The sequence below is a fragment of the Chanos chanos genome, chromosome 2 (genome assembly GCF_902362185.1).
Source record: "Chanos chanos chromosome 2, fChaCha1.1, whole genome shotgun sequence".
Classification (NCBI taxonomy): domain Eukaryota; kingdom Metazoa; phylum Chordata; class Actinopteri; order Gonorynchiformes; family Chanidae; genus Chanos; species Chanos chanos.
In genome coordinates this window covers 1,251,911-1,270,580 of record NC_044496.1, presented here as the reverse complement: position 1 = coordinate 1,270,580, position 18,670 = coordinate 1,251,911, and the positions used below count along the sequence as shown (strand labels likewise).

Here is an 18,670-nt window from a genome sequence, read left to right as displayed (position 1 = left end):
TCATTAGGCCTAAGAAATCAACAGCATTTTCTGGGCATTTCCACGGAGAGCAGAGCCAGGCTACACACGTCCCAAACCCAACACAATGCACACAAACACAAACACAAAAACAAAAAATAAACACAAACACAAACACAGACACAGAGAAGGCACGACGCAGGGCTGCTCCTGACAGCAGGCTTTGGGAGAAAGTCATCTGATCAGACTCTCTGCTCCTGTTAGTTAAACTCTCTTTCTATTGAACTCCCATTGAAATGTCAGTGAAGCCAGGCCTCAGGTTTCAGTAAAACCCCTCTGCTAGTTAACACAGGTAATTACCACCCTCACAGATCTGTATCAGAGCATATGGCAGAAAGCCCGTCTGGCGTTCATGTATCCCCGGAGAACGAGAAGAGAAACGGAGTGAATCTCACCTGTCAACGAAGAGGAGGAAGAGGTAGAGGGGCCAGGGCTTAATGAACGGCCGAGTGATCCCAGTGAGCCAGTGAGAGCGGTAACTCTATACTGGTATATATAGTCACCCGAGCCCACCGAGCCTGCTCTCCTCTGTTCTGTTTATGGAAGTCCATCCCTCCAGTGAAACCAGTGGGCTGACAGGCTCCTGAAATACCATCCTCTCACTCCCACTGGTTTCAGAAATATCCCCACACACAGCATTTTTTGTGATTAGCACAATAACAAGCCTGGCGCTTTGATAGCGCTCACTGGGTTTTCATTTGTTAGATGTGTGTGAGATGCACTCTGTCTGTCTCAATAACCAGCACACAGAGAACATAAAAACCTCTTCACAAACTTCCCTAATATGAAGGATTTCTGCAAGTTTATAGCTCAGTTTTCTTGTCTTTTAATTCAAATGATTTGAATGAAATCTCTTTACAAATGAAGAAGAAGAGAAGAGAGTGGACAGACTGAGGAAAGACAGGAGAGATAAAAACAGAGAGAGAGAGAGAAAAACAGAGAGATAAAAACAGGGTGCTTCGGATCTGTGGTTGCACAGGGTCCCTGTGTTTTCACACCTGTTGGGATCTATAACGGTCGTGTTTATTGATGTTTCTGCTGCACTCCAAAATGCTAAACAGGTGGGAAATGACACACCGCGTCACATTCGGTCTCACAGTGGCCAGGGCTTCACAGCTTTCTGTGAATCTCCTGCTAGCAACGTTAACCGTTCAGCATTTGAAACAGGAATGGAAATGGGGCACTCATTTGTGCTGCGGAACGCCACGAAACCCAACCCTGTGACATTCATTTCATATGCAAAACTTCATGCAGAACAAAACGAAAATGACTTTATTCCATCTTGCTGTTTATTTGGGGGAGTTCATCGGCACTGAGGAGTATTTTTTTTTTTTTTTTGGCGTTATGACAGAACCCAGCTGTATGGAAATCTGAGACAGTTCGGCATTGGTTACATGGTTGTATCCGTCAAACAGGAGGGTGTTTTCTCGCAGGAGGACTGAAAGCAGGATCCATTTAGGCGTCGGTCTCAAACATCTTCTTCCTGCCGTCCATGCCGGCCTTGTCCTCGATGTTCTTACGCCAGTCACCCACAGCCTCTTTCTCCTGTACAGAAACACAGTGGGAAAACATGAAAATAAGACACGATGTGACGCCAGATTCTTCCTCAAAGCAAAATTTAAATGAAACATTCCTGCAATTAGTGAATAAAAATGTACACGTTTTTTGCCAAGATGTATAATATTTCATGTAGAACACATTGTGTAAACTGACATATGTAAGAAAACTGGGGAAAAAAACCCTTTCCATTCTGTTACTAAGTTTGTGTGTAAGTTCAAATGGAATCGAATAACAGCAGTTAGAAGGAAGAAACACTGTTTGTGATATGGAATGTGTATAATTCTGTTCTCTCAATACTGTATAACACACACATAACACACGCCCATATTAGGACATCCAGTAAAATACCACACCCACCTCCTCTTTCACCTCCTTCTTCACTTGTTTGAGGTTGGCCCTCAGATCCATGGAGGTCTTGTGTTTGGAGCCCAGGAGAGCCTGCAGCATAGCATCAGCAGACATGCGCACCTTCTTCAGGGCTGGCTTCTTAAACTTGCCCTTCAGCTCAACAACTTTCATCTTCAGGTCATTAATCTGTTATGGAGAGCAGAGAGAGGCTGTGTTGACCTGGGAAGGAGCTCCCTGTGTGATTTTAGGACACAGAGCAGGGGGCTGCATCATGGTCAAAGTGATGGAATCGTGTCGTGGCGTTTACCTCCTTGTCTGTCTTCACCACTTTTGCGCTCATGTCATATCTCTCCTCGTCCACCGCGTCGATCTTCTGGTGAAGCTTTTTGCACAAGTCCTGGTGAACGAGGTTCACAAGCAGTCTCAGCAAATTATCAAAATCACAGGAACAACTACAAATTTAGCATTAAAACTTAGTCGTCCATGTAGTCTGCAACGACATTCATATTTGTGTTATCATTAATTAAACGAGATTCATGTTTGTGTTATCATTAATTAAACGAGATTCATATTTGTGTTATCATTAATTAAACAACTGACTTCTTCAGCGTCAGCATGGTAGTTAAAGTGCAGCCGTCCTGAGTCTGAGCGGTCAGTTCTGGATGAAGCTGTTTGATGCAGTTGTAAGCAGTGACGGGTTTCTGGTTTTGGCTGTAACTGACTTGGTGCTGTGGACGTACCTGGAGCTCCTGCATGGACCCTGGCAGAGAGATTTCGGGACAGTTCTCCTCCATGTACCTCTCTTTCTCATTCTCAGCTTCAGCCGCTTCTGCCTCCAGCAGAGACTGGGCAATCTGGAGTAACAGACTCTACAGGACAAACCCAGTTCCAAACGTCAGTAAAACTCAACCAACGGGATTTAAACACATGAGTTTTATTATTTAAAAACAAAAAAAAAAATGCATAATTAAAAAAATAGAATTGTAGTTATGAGGAAGTCATTTGCTTGTTCGCTGATTTAATTCCTGATGCATATTGCTTATGTATGTATGTAAACACATTATTTAGGTCACGAGAACACATGAGAGATTTGACAGCTCGTCCGCCCGTACCTTCAGATGATGCCTGCGGCTTGATGTCATCTTTTTCCTGTTGTGGTGGAGAGGAGATGGAATTTTAAAGTCAAGTTTAATAAACTTCTCCCACCTGGTTGAAGCTGTTCTTACCACAGAGCTATAACCCTAATACTTTGGTCACACGCAAAACTTTCACTTCACAAATACCTGTGTGAACTGAATTTCACCATATTCACATTATACAATACATTGTTTCATATATTATACAATATCTCATTATCTTTGTGTTAAATTATATTACAATATCTCAAAGCCCCAGAGACACTTACTCAGACATCCTGGCCAGTGGATTTGTGTTCACTCCCTGCTGAAAAGAGAGACATGATTCTCAGTTGACTGACTGCAGTGTTAAGGAGTAAAAGTGGCCTTCCACACCTAATCCAAAGTCAGACCTGAAAGACTGATCTCCTGTCAGCTCAAGAACATGATCCTGAGCTTTCAAAACGAATTTAAAACAAGCTCTACATAATCAGACAGTCAGAGCATTCAATGCACACCAGGTCACTACATAGAGAAAATGGTTTCAGAACAAACATTACCAATGTGAAACACATCAGCTGTTTTTACATGTGCTGTGGGCATTTTCTCCTTAATAGTGCCATAAATATACAGCTTGACTGGAAAATATCCAGTATATGCTGAAGACACACACATTAGCTTAATTAACTAAAAAAAAAAAAGAAGTATAGCAATTATCTAAACTTTAATTACAGTTTGTGTTGCAGTTTCAGGGTATTTTTGTAACCTACAAAGCAATGAGAAGCTCATAAATACAAGCTCCTAAAATAGATTACATGACATTTATCTTAAAGAAACAAAAAAATATTCAGATCTCTAACTTCAGGACGTTGCTCTAGGAAGCACCATTTAGTATGTTACTCAAAATGGTCATGTTAACAATCTCACTGAACCTCTGATTCTCCGTCTCTCACCGTATCATACAACCCCTGACAGCCTATGTTCTCCAAGCCCCTTACTCCTCAGATAGACCTTTGACCAGTCAGTCCAGTCAGTCAGTCAGAAGACATGACAATAGGAGCGTGTGCTGGATTAACGCATTAAGTGACATTTAACTGCATTCCCGATCAGCACGGCAGAGAGGCGGCCTTCAACTTACCGAAGTGTTACGACCAGAAGAAGACTGTTTTCTCACAAAGGTGAAAAGAACACTGGTGGGCCAGAGGCATAGGAGAGACTCGGAAGGTTTATAGCCTGTTTTTTCTGACAACTCAGCAAAAAAACAACTTTCTCCATATGGTGTTGGGATCTAAGTTTGGCCAATGGCAAAGCCAGATCCTGAAATATCCTTCCTGAATCGTAAATCACTCAAATATTGAGATTTCTCTACAGATTTACGCCAGTCCTCAGACTGAACTGAAACATTCCCTTCACGTCGGCCTCAGAGCCATTCCTCTCACCCATATTCAGCTGATCTCAAATCAGTTCTGCCACGAATTGCTCTATCAGCCAAATATTAGATGTTCCCTTTTGGTTTGATACACCTTTATAAATTGCATTAGGACCAAAAGTTCAAAGTAAATCAAAGCAGTCACACTATTCTATCATTCACACCACTGGGATACAAAGGTCTGATACTGCTATGAACACAGGCAGACAAATATTGAGTCAATGTGTTTTCCTCTGAAACGCTTTAAAGAACTCTGATTTAGTGAATATCGGTCGTAGTGGGAACAGGACTGTCTCCTGAGCTCACAGGCCACACATGTGTCGTGGTCATTTAGCCTGCGTGACCCCAGGGCAGAGTGGAGTGAAACCTTCTACTGTTCACTACAGTCAGACAGAAGAACCCTGACCCAAAACTCCTAATCAAAACACTGTGAGATGAAGACTTCTGAAACGTGGTGGCAATGGAAGAGATGAGTTTAAATTTTCTTAATCTCGCCTTTCACTTCTACAGTGGCTTTTATAAGACCTAGAGATATTTGGGGTTCTCAAATGTGATAGTGTGTTTTTGTTTGTTGGTCTGTTTGTTTGTTTACTTACATGTACTCTGTGTCTATATCTGATGGCTGACCCAATGTCTCACTCTTCTCCTCCTGTCTGCGGACACAGTGTGGATCTCAGACGCGGCTGTGACAGTGTGGATCTCAGACGGGCTGTGACAGTGTGGATCTCAGACGGGGCTGTGACAGTGTGGATCTCAGACGGGGCTGTGACAATGTGGATCTCAGACGGGGCTGTGACAGTGTGGATCTCAGACGGGGCTGTGACAGTGTGGATCTCAGACGGGGCTGTGACAGTGTGGATCTCAGACGGGCTGTGACAGTGTGGATCTCAGACGGGCTGTGACAGTGTGGATCTCAGACGGGCTGTGACAGTGTGGATCTCAGATGGGGCTGTGACAGTGTGGATCTCAGACGGGCTGTGACAGTGTGGATCTCAGACGGGCTGTGACAGTGTGGATCTCAGACGGGCTGTGACAGTGTGGATCTCAGACGGGGCTGTGACAGTGTGGATCTCAGACGGGCTGTGACAGTGTGGATCTCAGACGGGCTGTGACAGTGTGGATCTCAGACGGGGCTGTGACAGTGTGGATAGACGGGGCTGTGACAGTGTGGATCTCAGACGGGCTGTGACAGTGTGGATCTCAGACGGGGCTGTGACAGTGTGGATCTCAGATGGGGATGTGACAGTGTGGATCTCAGACGGGGCTGTGACAGAGTGGATCTCAGACAGGCTGTGACAGTGTGGATCTCAGATGGGCTGTGACAGCGTGGATCTCAGACGGGGCTGTGACAGAGTGGATCTCAGACGGGCTGTGCCAGAGTGGATCTCAGATGGGGCTGTGACAGTGTGGATCTCAGATGGGGCTGTGACAGTGTGGATCTCAGACGGGCTGTGACAGTGTGGATCTCAGACGGGCTGTGACAGTGTGGATCTCAGACGGGCTGTGACAGTGTGGATCTCAGATGGGGCTGTGACAGCGTGGATCTCAGACGGGGCTGTGACAGTGTGGATCTCAGACGGGGCCATGACAGTGTGGATCTCAGACGGGGCTGTGACAGTGTGGATCTCAGACGGGCTGTGACAGTGTGGATCTCAGACGGGGCTGTGACAGTGTGGATCTCAGACGGGGCTGTGACAGTGTGGATCTCAGACGGGGCTGTGACAGTGTGGATCTCAGACGGGGCTGTGACAGTGTGGATCTCAGACGGGCTGTGACAGTGTGGATCTCAGACGGGCTGTGACAGTGTGGATCTCAGACGGGCTGTGACAGTGTGGATCTCAGACGGGGCTGTGACAGTGTGGATCTCAGATGGGGCTGTGACAGTGTGGATCTCAGACGGGCTGTGACAGAGTGGATCTCAGACGGGGCTGTGACAGTGTGGATCTCAGACAGGCTGTGACAGCGTGGATCTCAGACGGGCTGTGGAGATCCTGTGAGATGTGGGAAACATCAGGACGGCTGGTGTGTGTCATCTCTTCTACTCACATCCTGAGTCCTCATTCTTAACATAAAGCTGCAGATTATAGAAAAATGATCAATAGTCAAATAAATAATCAATCAGACAAAGGTCAGTACATCAGAATTTTCAATACAAACATCAATGACATCTTTCTAGATCTGAGTTGTTTGAAGTCCAGGTTTTATTCATATCTTGAGCTGTGTTGATTTGTGTCCCACGACAAACCCTGCAGACGTGAAACTTTCCTGAAAAAAAGATCTTTAGAAGTAGAAAAAAGTCTAAGATACACATTTTCACAGTGTCGCCATCATCTATCATCCATCATCTCCATAGCCCAGCTGGCCTGGCTTATCCTAACACACAGCTATGACCTGACTTCATCCTCATCATTCAGTAACAGTCACACAGCATCCTTTTAGAGTTATCATGTTTTACATCACTCTGCTCTCCATAACACTGCCCAGCTAGTTACAACACTGCACTTACTACAGCCTATAGAAATGTTAGTACACCTACATCAGTCAACGGTAAAGCAAGGATCACGTGTGCTGTCAAAAACCATGTATAACTGGAGCTTGAATTGTTTCCCCGCTTGTAAGTTGCTTTGGATAAAAGCGTCAGCTAAACAAATGCAATGTAAGGTAATGTAATGAAAACAGATTGTGTTGTGTGTTTGTGAATCAGTTGTGTGTTTGTGTGTGTATAATCAAAACAGTTTGTGTTGTGTGTTTGTGAATCAGTTGTGTGTTGCGTGTTTGTGTGTGTATAATCAAAACAGATTGTGTTGTGTGTTTGTGAATCAGTTCGGTGTAAATCATGTGATCTCGTTACTTCCTTGAATAGGTTTAAGTCAGAGGTATGTGTGAAGTGAGACAACTATGGGATTATGGCATTAGAATTCAAATGAAGTATCTGTATGTATATGTGAAAAGAGTAAGAGGGACACAAAAGAGCTTTAAAACTTTTTTTTTCCTTCAGATGATTTATTGAATGAATTGTGGCACTGCATGAGTTTCAGAAAATCCTGATTTCTCTTCAGTAAACAATCACCTCAATCTCCTCGACAGCCTCCATAAGGAGCAGACATTAATGCCACATTAACTACAATTAACTTCCCTTTTTTTTCTGTACATTACAGTTCATTGGTGCCTGCGCATGGGTTGGCATGGCAGAAAAAACAGTGTGTCTAACAGGAACCAGCTGAGAACTGAAACAGCGAATTTAAGCCTCAGACTCAAACATCTTCTTCCTGCCGTCCATGCCAGCCTTGTCCTCGATGTTCTTACGCCAGTCGCCAACAGCCTCTTTATCCTGCAAAGGCAAAGCACCAAGAAAATCCCAAATCAGGGAGGTTTCCAGATCTAAAGGTCTACTGTGACATCTACTCTTCTGCACATATGCCTTTTGTACACCGTCAGGAGCAAATGTTCCCAAACCTTAAAACTGAGAAGAAAACATCCCAGCAGGCAGTTGATATCAGAACATGGTAAAGCTGTTTTGTGAGTACTACAAAATGATCAAGATGTGGTTACATTTATACACACTTATTAGAGTTCCTCATATGTGTCCCTACATCTGATGTTTAATCTGAGTCCTGTGTGTCACTGAACCAACTCAGCAAATGACATTACGTTTTATGACACTTCTCTGTGAGTGGCCGTGACGTCTACAGCGGAAGAGAAAGCCACACCCACCTCCTCTTTCACCTCCTTTTTCACTTGTTTGAGGTTGGCCCTCAGATCCATGGACACTTTGTGTTTGGAGCCCAGGAGAGCCTGCAGCATAGCATCAGCAGACATGCGCACCTTCTTCAGTGTGGGCTTCTTAAACTTGCCCTTCAGATCCTGCACTTTCATCCTCAGATCCTCAATCTACGCAGAGAAATCAGAGCTGTAGGAAGACTGTTCACCCCAACCTCAAGAGAGTTTGATCAAGAAAAAACCAAATACGGTCATGACCTCTTTGTCTGTCTTGGCGACCTTGGCAGCCATGTCATATCTCTCCTCGTCTACCACATCTATGTTCTGATGGAGCTTTTTGCACAGTTCCTGAAAAAAAAATGAAATAATTGACATTTTTACCTAACGCAAGGTAGGTAAAAATATATATCAGACAAAAACAGAGTAAATAAATGTAAAAATTGACATAATTTTAACATAACGCTCTTATGCCCCTGAGACGTTTTGAAAATATGCACCTGTATCAACTACATGGTGTTTTTTGGTAGTTTTACACAGTTGTTTGCAAAATAAGACTAGTTGAAATGGCACTAAAATGGTCGTGTAGAGAATTAAAGTCACCATCTTAACCAGGACACTAATCAGCCATCATGTTTGTAACTTTTTTGAATGACAGAACACGTTGAAAATTAAAGTGGAAAGCGAACATGGGGAACTAGCGACCTCCAGTGGCTATATTTGGAACTAAATCAGTGTGACATAAACATAGTGCTCACAGAAATGCGTTTATTCATCTGTAAACATCATACGTGTTGTGGAGGTGAGTAGAGGAGGTGATAATACTTGTGCTGAGTGAAGGCGTGAGCTTTGGTGGAGGTCTGGTGTACCTGCAGCTCCTGCAGTGATCCCGGCAGAGACAGTTCGGGACAGTGCTCCTCCATGTAATTGGCCCTCTCCTCCACCGCCGCTTTCGCCTCCGCCTCCAGGAGACCTTTAGCAATCGCAAGCATCAAACTCTGGAAGACAGGTGACCGTGGTGTCAAAAACAAAAACAAAAACAAACAACCACAACGATAAAAAACAATCAGTGTATTTTATGATGTGTTTTTTATCCACAAGGGCAGAATATTAATATTTGTTTGGTTGACGTGTTTGTACCTTGAGATGATGCCTGCGGCTTGAGGTCATCTTCTTCCTGTGGGAGAGAGAAGAATATTTTAGGGCTGACACTGAAGCAGCAGATCAGTAACAGGAGATTAACAGAAGGTGCTGTGGCTAAGTTGGTCAAAGCGCCTGTCTAGTAAACAGGAGATCCTGGGTTCGAATCCCAGCAGTGCCTCATTACTAGGTTAGAGAACTGGAAGGTTGCTGGTTTGATTCCTTGCGCGAGGCACCTAACCTGAATGCTGCCCACTGCTCCTGCATCTGTTGTGTGTTCACTACTGGTGTGTTGGATGGGTTAAATGCAGAGACAAATTCACTGTTCACAGTGTGTGTGTGCAGTCACAGAGACTTTAACTTTAATATCTCGCTGCTTTAGAGGAATTGTGTTGGAAACAGAGAGAGAGTGAATGGCAGTAGTAATATGCATTGTCTGCAGATGTGGGGTTAATGCTCCTGTGGACCTGTCCTGTGAGGTAAACTGTGTTCATGTGAAGGACAGAGAGACGTCTCAGACACACGACAAACACACAGATGGATCACTTACTCAGACATGGTGGCAGTTTGTCTGTGTCACACACTGTTAGGAGAGATACACAAATAAAAATGAGATTATGTATCAAACTGAGACACTAAAGGGAAAAAAACATACAAATAAACTACTGAAAGCAGTTATATAAACTATTGAAATAAACTACTAAAAGCAGTTATATAAACTACTGAAATAAACTACTGAAAGCAGTTATATAATCTACTGACATAAACTACTGAAAGCAGTTATATAAACTACTGACATAAACTACTGAAAGCAGTTATATAAACTACTGACATAAACTACTGAAAGCAGTTATATAAACTACTGACATAAACTACTGAAAGCAGTTATATAAACTACTGACATAAACTACTGAAAGCAGAACATGAATCTGAGGAACATCTGAGAGTGCAGATAATTAAAACTGGGAGTCTGTTCCTTAAGCTTTTTTCCCAGAGAACTGTATAAAACCAGTTTAAACTGGTGGGAGTCCTGGTCCGTCAGTGTGTACTGTTTGTCTTTCCTCTGTCATCACCTGCACTCTCAGTGTTAGTCTCACACCAGGACTCAGACTGGGTTTACGGCCAGTCGGGTTTATGGTTGGAGTCAGTGACAAAACCTGACACCAGTGTGCATCAGCGCCCCCAGCTGGTCCACCCATTTACTTACACCCATTCTAATCAAGAGCCTGTAGCAGCCCACATTAATCACAGATGAAGAAGAGGATTTACTCACACTGCCGGACCGCTCTCAGCGGGCACTCATTCATATGCTACACTCCTGAGCAGAAAGAACCATTCACCAGACACATGCAACACCGTACACCAGAGGGAGTCACACACCAGTCCCTCCACTGAATTTATCAAAGGCACAGACAGATAATGGGGGAAGATTTTAAACAGCCAATCAGATGGGTGGAAAACCATGTCGCACTGCAATATTTGGGAAATACCCCTTACACACATAAGACCAAGGACATTGTCAGATAAAAATTTCCTGCATTTCCCCCCCTTTCACGCTTGCACACCCCATAAAATTGCCAAATTCCTGGAAGATTAACAAGGACAAGTGTGCACACAAATTACATGAAAATCTCAGAGAGGCAGAATGTGAAGTTTAATTTATGTAGCAAAAGACACATGTCATTAATTTATAAGACATTTTGCAAACAGCTGATGCTGTTATACATAATACTGAGTTCTCCAGTTCGCTAGTTTTTGTTTAACTGACTTTACAGCATAGTTCACGCTTAAGTCTATCCATAACTTTTCCAGAAAAGTTATTAATTCTTGTTCCAGAAAATTACTGGATCAACTTGTCCAGAATTTTGAGTTTGGCTCACATTCACACGTGATCCTATTCCAGAAAATTGCCGGAACATTTACAGATAAAGCTGAATGTGTGAGTGGGGTTACTGTTACCAACTGACATAATACTTTACAGTAATGACAGTGACTGATAACTTACTGAAAGTGAATATTCCTAAAATAGAGCCAGCAGACATGAGTGACAGCAAACAGGGAGGATTGTTAACAACTACGACCTGTTTTGAAATACATATGAGAACTGTCATTTCTACTGTGAAGTTTTGTGTCTTACAAAGAAACATTCTAAAAAATCAGAACCTGAAACATTTGTACTTTGACCTTAAGATGGAAGCAAGTAGAATTTTCTTTGAGGACAAAATAACTCCTATTTATATTTTTTCAGTACATCTCGAGGTATTTTAAATGTTTTTGTCTCTGTTCATTCTTCTGTTCATCCTTTTCTTTCAGCTCCTCAAAAAACAGAAAATTTTAAAGAACTATCTGAGACCATCTTCAAGATTTAAACTGGCAGAGACAGTAGGCAGTCTGGGGCAGCACCTGCAGCCCTGCACAGCCAGTGTCGTGTTTCACATGTGTCAGAGATAAGTGTATACACTGGCATTCAAGCCTTAGAGGAATTTATCATGAGTCTGTGCATTCATCAGGTCTGGCAGCTGGAGCGTTGTGCCCCTGCTGAAATACACGAAACTCAAAACGCTCGCACCCATCACACACATTCTCACGTTTATCGTGGAATCCGCTCAATCCAGCATCAGACATGTGTCCTTCATAATCCAGCGTTTCATTCCCAAAACAAACAAAAAATTATATCTACCGTATTTCCATTCTCCATGGTTACTAATCCTTTAACACAAAATTTCCACAGCAAAATCTCCTCAAACAGCGAGAACACCAGCAGAGGAAAAAATATGAGAACTGTGTTCATACACAAACTCTCTCCCGATTTTCACTGACGATATTTCTTTATTTAAACCACTATTCCATCCCCTCTCCTCTCATCCTCAAACACACTGAGAAACAAACTGAGAGACACACTGAGAAACACACTGAGAAACACACTGAGAGACACACTGAGAAACAAACTGAGAGACACACTGAGAAACACACTGAGAAACACACTGAGAAACACACTGAGAAACACACTGAGAGACACACTGAGAAACACACTGAGAGACACACTGAGAAACACACTGAGAAACACACTGAGAGACACACTGAGAAACACACTGAGAAACACACTGAGAGACACACTGAGAAACACACTAAGAAACACACTGAGAGACACACTGAGAAACACACTGAGAAACACACTGAGAAACACACTGAGAGTCTGACTGATGAAATGATTCATCAGATCACACATCAAATCTGCACATTTCACCCACTGCATGAGCACCGGGTTTTAAATGCCACTGCACAGATTTCTTTTCATCAATGACACCAATGGATCTGTTAAATAAAAACCTAAAGACTCTCTATTTTAAATAATGCCATTTTTTTTACTATTGATGAATTATTACTATTAATTCATCAAACATACTTGTGAAATGTATAAAATAGCGTTAAACTTTATTTATTCCCCTAGAACAACGCATACAAAATGCAATTTAATTTGAGAGTCATAACAGATGTCGCACTGGGTTTAGTAATAACTCTATTAAATCCATCACACTGGAGATGCATTACTGAACTACCACAGTATCCAGTCAAACTCACAGTAAGAGCACAAACACTGTGGCTTTGACTCCACAGTTTACCATGACCCACAGACTCACAGTAAGAGCACAAACACTGTGGCTTTGACTCCACAGTTTACCATGACCCACTGACTCACAGTAAGAGCACAAACACTGTGGCTTTGACTCCACAGTTTACCATGACCCACTGACTCACAGTAAGAGCACAAACACTGTGGCTTTGACTCCACAGTTTACCATGACCCACAGACTCATCGCTCATTTCAGACAGAGACACGAGTTGAAATGAGATGTTTGAAAAAAGAGGCAGTGAACTGCGTACAGAGCAGCTCCTGTCCCTGACGTACAGCAGAGTGAAAACTGACACACACAGAAGGTCTCACCTATGAGAGATTCCCGCGAACAGAGCAAACTTGGGACTGCACCAGGCGTCTGTAATGCAAAGAGGGTTTTAATGACATTCTATGATGATTCAGCAGAATTCTGTGTATCTCTGTATGGCATTGGACCACTTCCCAGACCAATGGCCCAGCGAGCGGCTGAAAAGCTATCCCCACCTCCCTGCCTCCCCAGTATAAATAACCTCCTCCCTTCAACACTGTTATTCTTCTTTTATTACATATTTACGTAGCAGGTCCTGGGTGTCTGACATGAATGAGGGCAACTGGGCATTAATCCCAACTAGGAGCTAAATTATTAGTCTTACCTCCTCAAAAGGGAAATGCAGCGGTTCAGAGAGGCAGGGTTACCTGCAGCCACTCCTGAACTTCTCTCTCATCACCGTGTGTGTGACACAGACGGGCTCCCGTCCACAGACAACACCTCTGCAGTGTATAAAAACAAAACAAATCAAATCAGTGTTTATGACATAATCAGTCTTTATAACAGTTAAAGATGTCAGCAGCTGTTGAATGTGTACAGTGTGAATGTGAACTACTACTGACCACTGGCTTTGAGGTTTACAGAGACTGTGAAGCATTTCTACGCTAGCTGAACCAGACCAGCACTGACACTTCAGCTGTTACCTAAAGTCATGTAAAATCATGGGCTGACACCATATTTACAATGTGTGTGTGTTTGTGTGTCCAAATCAAGCCGAATTTTGAAAACGACAAATTGAAAACGATATTCATCTATAGCGCCATCTAGCGCTGATCAAATAGAAGACATGGCTATGACTTATAATTAGACAAGCTGATGCCAGCTGGTCGCAATGAAAAGAACAAGGGCATAAACTTATTTTTACATGGATATAACCGTTAATATTTTCCATCTTTACATTATGTGTATAATGAGACAGATGATAACCGCTGGCAGTCATACCCACTCCTCCGAAAAGAGATAGATGGGACAGCTGGAGTTATCGTCCGTTGGTTCTTTTTAGGAACCGGGAGCGAGTAGTTCGATTCTTCTGGATCTAAGTTATTTTGCGCATTTTGAAGCCTTATTTTGATTCACTGCGTGTGCTTACTGTAGCCTACTGTACACTTTGTTATCCCTGTATCTGTCAGGCAGTCCTGTGCATGCCCAAACACACTGTTTCTCACCACGCTGTGGCAGCAGCTTGAACTGCATGTTGGCTGAGCAGATAAGAACACTGAAAAAAAAAAAGTTTACTAACGTTTGAGTTTCAATCAAGAAAAAGACAGAGGCAGCTCAATATGTGCCTTAAAGTAACATCTCGCACCGACTCTGATATAATACTCTAATACCGACTCAAACATGACAAAACGCCTTCTAGGGCACGGAGTAAAGCTCAGGTCAGAGAAGGTATCTGACTGCTTGAAACTTCGTTGCTTCAGAGCGGTTGAATAAAGTCGAGATAAGCTCACATGTTTTGAAGAGGATATGGGAACAGTTTTGTTAATGACAGTATTATTTATGTTATGTATTGCACGTTTCTGAGAGTGAAATATTACCTACAAATGAGCACGATTTTATTTTTGTTTTCTTTCTGTTTCAATGAAATTGTCTAAAATTGTTTCTGGCCTTAAACTTATGTCTTATACCTTTGTAAACCTTTATAATAAAGAACACAAGCTGCCCCCCCCCCCCCCCCAAACCGACACCCCATCCCATCCCAAATTTTCTTTTCTTCTTTTTTTTAAAATAAAGTATTGATTTCAACACCGTACGAGTTTAGTATTATATGCCTCCGTAATTTTTCCCTCGTCTTACAACTACGCATAACCTTTTCTAACAATTTGTTCGGTCATATTAATTTCATATTTCAGGTTTTTCATGTTTCTCAGAGAAAGTGTTGACGTGTGTGACAGAGAGAGAACGGGACAGAGAGGGAGGCGTGTTAAGGGCGTGGTGGAGTTGTGATCAGTTTAGAGATCTGTGAGTGTCCGTTATAACTGTCCGTTATACACGTGCACATGGCGTCTGTGCTTTCTGTCGGTTTAGGATTGCAAATTACCAATGACAAATATTTTATTGGATATTAACAAAAGGCTTTTTTTCTGATTGTTAGTGAGCATGTTAATACCTGCTATATATGTATGTGTAAATTATACTAATTACCTTGTGTAGAAATCAGATGTGTCAAGCACAAATCAGAATTTGAAATGATTTCTGCCTCATTAATATGATCAATATCATTAATGATTAATATTAACTCTCTTTGATCCCATATTCAGGGGGACAGTGAACTCTGAGAGGAGCAAAAATATGTCTTTTCCCCTGTTTTCCACTATAGAAGCCTGCTCAGGATGCTCTGGATTGAAAATAGACCAACGAGGACGTTATGAACTTTAATCATACAACTGTACTCAAATTTAATCACAACATGAATCAATTTTAAGAGTTAAGTCATTCTGTCAAATGTGACAGAAGATGTGAGAATTTAAAATCATCCCAGAGCTCAGTATCTTTGGAACAGACCAGAATATATTAGAAACAGACCTGACATGGACGTTTTATTTTGTTTCCATGCACGGCAATGTGCGGATTGTGCATCATCTACCCCACAGGGCAAAAATACACTGAAGCCATCCTTCACCAGGGAAACAGTATCCATTCTATTCAACTGACCTCGCATTGGGCAAGCACTCTCCATGTGACGGACACTTTGGATGCAGCCAAGACTTTCTAATTTGGTAGGGACATGGGGGCACGGCGGGGGGGGCGCCTGTCATCCTCTGCAGTTGAGCTGTTATGATAGCCCTGTCTCAAGGAGAAGATTTAAACCTGATACCACAACTGGCCCTGTCAGTCTAAGCCTCTGGAACAGCCCTGAAATAGTCCAGGCATGATCTCACAGAATCACACAGTGCTCCTGGCCGCGCAAACCGCTTAACCCCTCAGATTTAGACATACTGGATTTATATCGCCATTATCACGCAATCTGAGACAAATATTACATCAAGACATTGAGGGAACAGTGCACAGAAACGTGGGTGTTAGTCTGAAAATGAAATCATTTTCTACCACTTATATGACCAATCAGCTGAAGCTAACCTTTCGAGGTCCATTGCTTACCACGCGCATATTGCTAATCTCAGAGAAAAGGTCTCAGAGAACGCAGAATCTGAAGCTGAATTTCAAGGACTTTTTGCGTCTGTACAAGCAACAGTACTAACTACAAAACTTACTAAGATCCCTGACATTCAAGAGAAACTAAAGGGACATCATTTCACAATAATCTGAGAACTTCCCCGCCGTCTGAAGTTGCACTAGGATGTGTAAATGTTTTCACGAAACAAAAAATTTACTGCCAAAACTAAGTGCTGACAGCAAAGAGAATACTGCAGGATCATTTTCAAATTTACAGCTGTGTGGAGGTGTTCCCTTGCCCTGCGACTGCCCTGCTCCAGTCTGCATCAAACACCTCACCGTGACCGTTTCCAACTACTCATTCTTTTCTTTCATCATTAACCGTTTGACTGATGAAACAAACTTTCAGTCATTCACATTTTGAAAAGCACATTTTTTTAACATCCCTTTCTCAAAAAATTGAAGGTGCTATTCCACTCTCTCTCTCTCCAGTGGAATCCAGTGTGTACAAGATCACTCTAACAGCCGAAAAACAGTGCCTACCATTCACACATTTAATTTTTCTGACTTTCATCATTATTTTTTTAAAGTCACAGTTGCTGGGCATTGATTCAGCTGCTAAACTGACTAAATGAAATTCTCACAGATCCCTTGACATCTGCAGTCAGGTAAAAACAGATTGCTCTACCTTTCCAGCGGTCTCTCATGAAACTCCAGGTGAACACACACAGGACGTAGAGGTGAAACCATCTTCAGATCATCCTCCATTGGCGTTTCTGTTGGTGTGACTGAATGCTGAGTGTTTCTGTGACCGCCTTAACTTGTTTGTAAGTGTGAGACAGCAGCCGCAGGGAGAACTGGCATGATGCTCTCGGTCCCTGAGGATAGCAGAGGTTCTTGAACAGAGACAGGTTAAAGAGAAGGATGAACCATGTAGTGGACATGGAAGAGGCAGAGACAGAGACAGAGAGGAGAGTTCCTGAAGAGGAGAGTTCCTGAAGAGGAGAGTTCCTGAAGAGGAGAGTTCCTGAAGAGAGAGAAGAGGAGACGGGATTGTGTAGAGTCTAACACTGAAGACTGACAGGTTAATTCTGTTTGTATGCCAATCTCTGATAGCTCTGTTAATCCTCTGCACCTCTTTATGGAAGTGGGTCTCCCCCTCAGACCAGGGATTTGGCAAGGACACAAAACACTGCCCTGACCCCCCACACCCACCCCCCACCCCACCCCCACACTCGATACTGTAAATATAACTCATCCTCTGAACTGACATAAGCTTAATTACTGTGGTTTTAATGTTCCCTCCCCTCCAGTCAAAAGCCAGAACTGGAAAATGCCAAATATGTGAAGAATCTATTTATTATAAGCAGTACTGGCAGTGTTCACACTGGGAATTTCTCATCAGTGTTTTGTATTGTCAGCCCAGTTCACACACTGGTGCGTTCTGGCATTAATCAACTCAGCAAACACCATCAGATAACCTCAGACGACCGTCAGACAGACAGAGAGAGGCCCTGAACTCCGGTTGTCATGCTCTGCAACCAAAACATTAGAGGATATAGTCACATAAAGACATGTCTTTAATTAGCACTGAGGATGTGAAACTGAGATCAGCAGCAATAACACTCGGATGTACAGTTTTAAGAGTCGTGTGGGTTTACACAGTTAGTTGAGTTGTTTGACGTTGTTGAGGAAAGAAAAACATTTTGTGGGATATTTATTCATTGTGTACAGGGTTATGAAAGCTGAATGATTTTCAGTCTGAGTGGTTGAAATTTGGGGAAATTGTATTCAGAGATACTAATAAGTCTGGTCTAATACTGATCTAATACTGAAAGAGATGAAAGCATCTGCTAAATGAATAAATAAGTCCATGACAAATGATTCTGAATTTTTAAGACAATGTCATGAAAAAAAAAAAATTGATCTTTGGCTTCATGCATGTTTGCAGCATCAGTGCACAAACTAAAATCCCATTCGAAAAGAAGCTCAACACCTTAATTCAGTCAGGATCATTTAAACACAAAGTCAAATGCAGCTCAAAAATAACCAGATTCCACAAGGCTCCTAAAACTCTTGAAACGAGTGCCTCAGGTTTCTCCAGGAAGCCCTCGGTAGTCCAGAATTTAAGCGAAAGCAGCTGCGCTGACTGCGCTGACTGCGCTGACTGCGCTGACTGACTTGCGTGTATTTGCTCATTCAGACCACCCATGTGCCTGTATTCACTTAGTGTCTGTATTCACCTGTGTGTCTGTATTCACTTATGTGTCTGTATTCACTTA

General features: G+C 42.6%; 2 protein-coding genes and 1 non-coding gene across 3 annotated transcripts; 1 reads left to right on the top strand and 2 right to left on the bottom strand.

Annotated features, from left to right (window-relative positions):
* Nucleotides 1–1,473: 1,473 nt before the first annotated feature.
* LOC115829247 (troponin I, fast skeletal muscle-like) lies at nucleotides 1,474–3,339 on the bottom strand. Its single transcript, XM_030793310.1, has 6 exons — nucleotides 3,332–3,339; nucleotides 3,039–3,132; nucleotides 2,667–2,795; nucleotides 2,234–2,323; nucleotides 1,936–2,112; nucleotides 1,474–1,563 (listed from the first exon to the last, which is right to left on the bottom strand). The coding sequence occupies exons 1-6, from the start codon at nucleotides 3,337–3,339 to the stop codon at nucleotides 1,474–1,476; spliced, it is 588 nt and encodes a 195-aa protein (XP_030649170.1).
* A 4,364-nt stretch (nucleotides 3,340–7,703) lies between these two features.
* On the bottom strand, nucleotides 7,704–13,325 carry LOC115830295 (troponin I, fast skeletal muscle-like). Its single transcript, XM_030794443.1, has 7 exons — nucleotides 13,274–13,325; nucleotides 9,878–9,910; nucleotides 9,328–9,364; nucleotides 9,057–9,185; nucleotides 8,449–8,538; nucleotides 8,185–8,361; nucleotides 7,704–7,801 (listed from the first exon to the last, which is right to left on the bottom strand). Exons 2-7 carry the CDS (start codon nucleotides 9,883–9,885, stop codon nucleotides 7,712–7,714), a joined length of 531 nt encoding a protein of 176 aa, XP_030650303.1. The 5' UTR covers nucleotides 9,886–9,910; nucleotides 13,274–13,325; the 3' UTR covers nucleotides 7,704–7,711.
* Nucleotides 9,435–9,508, top strand: trnat-agu (transfer RNA threonine (anticodon AGU)). Its single transcript has one exon. It is a non-coding gene; the product is annotated as a tRNA-Thr (tRNA).
* Nucleotides 13,326–18,670: the final 5,345 nt, after the last annotated feature.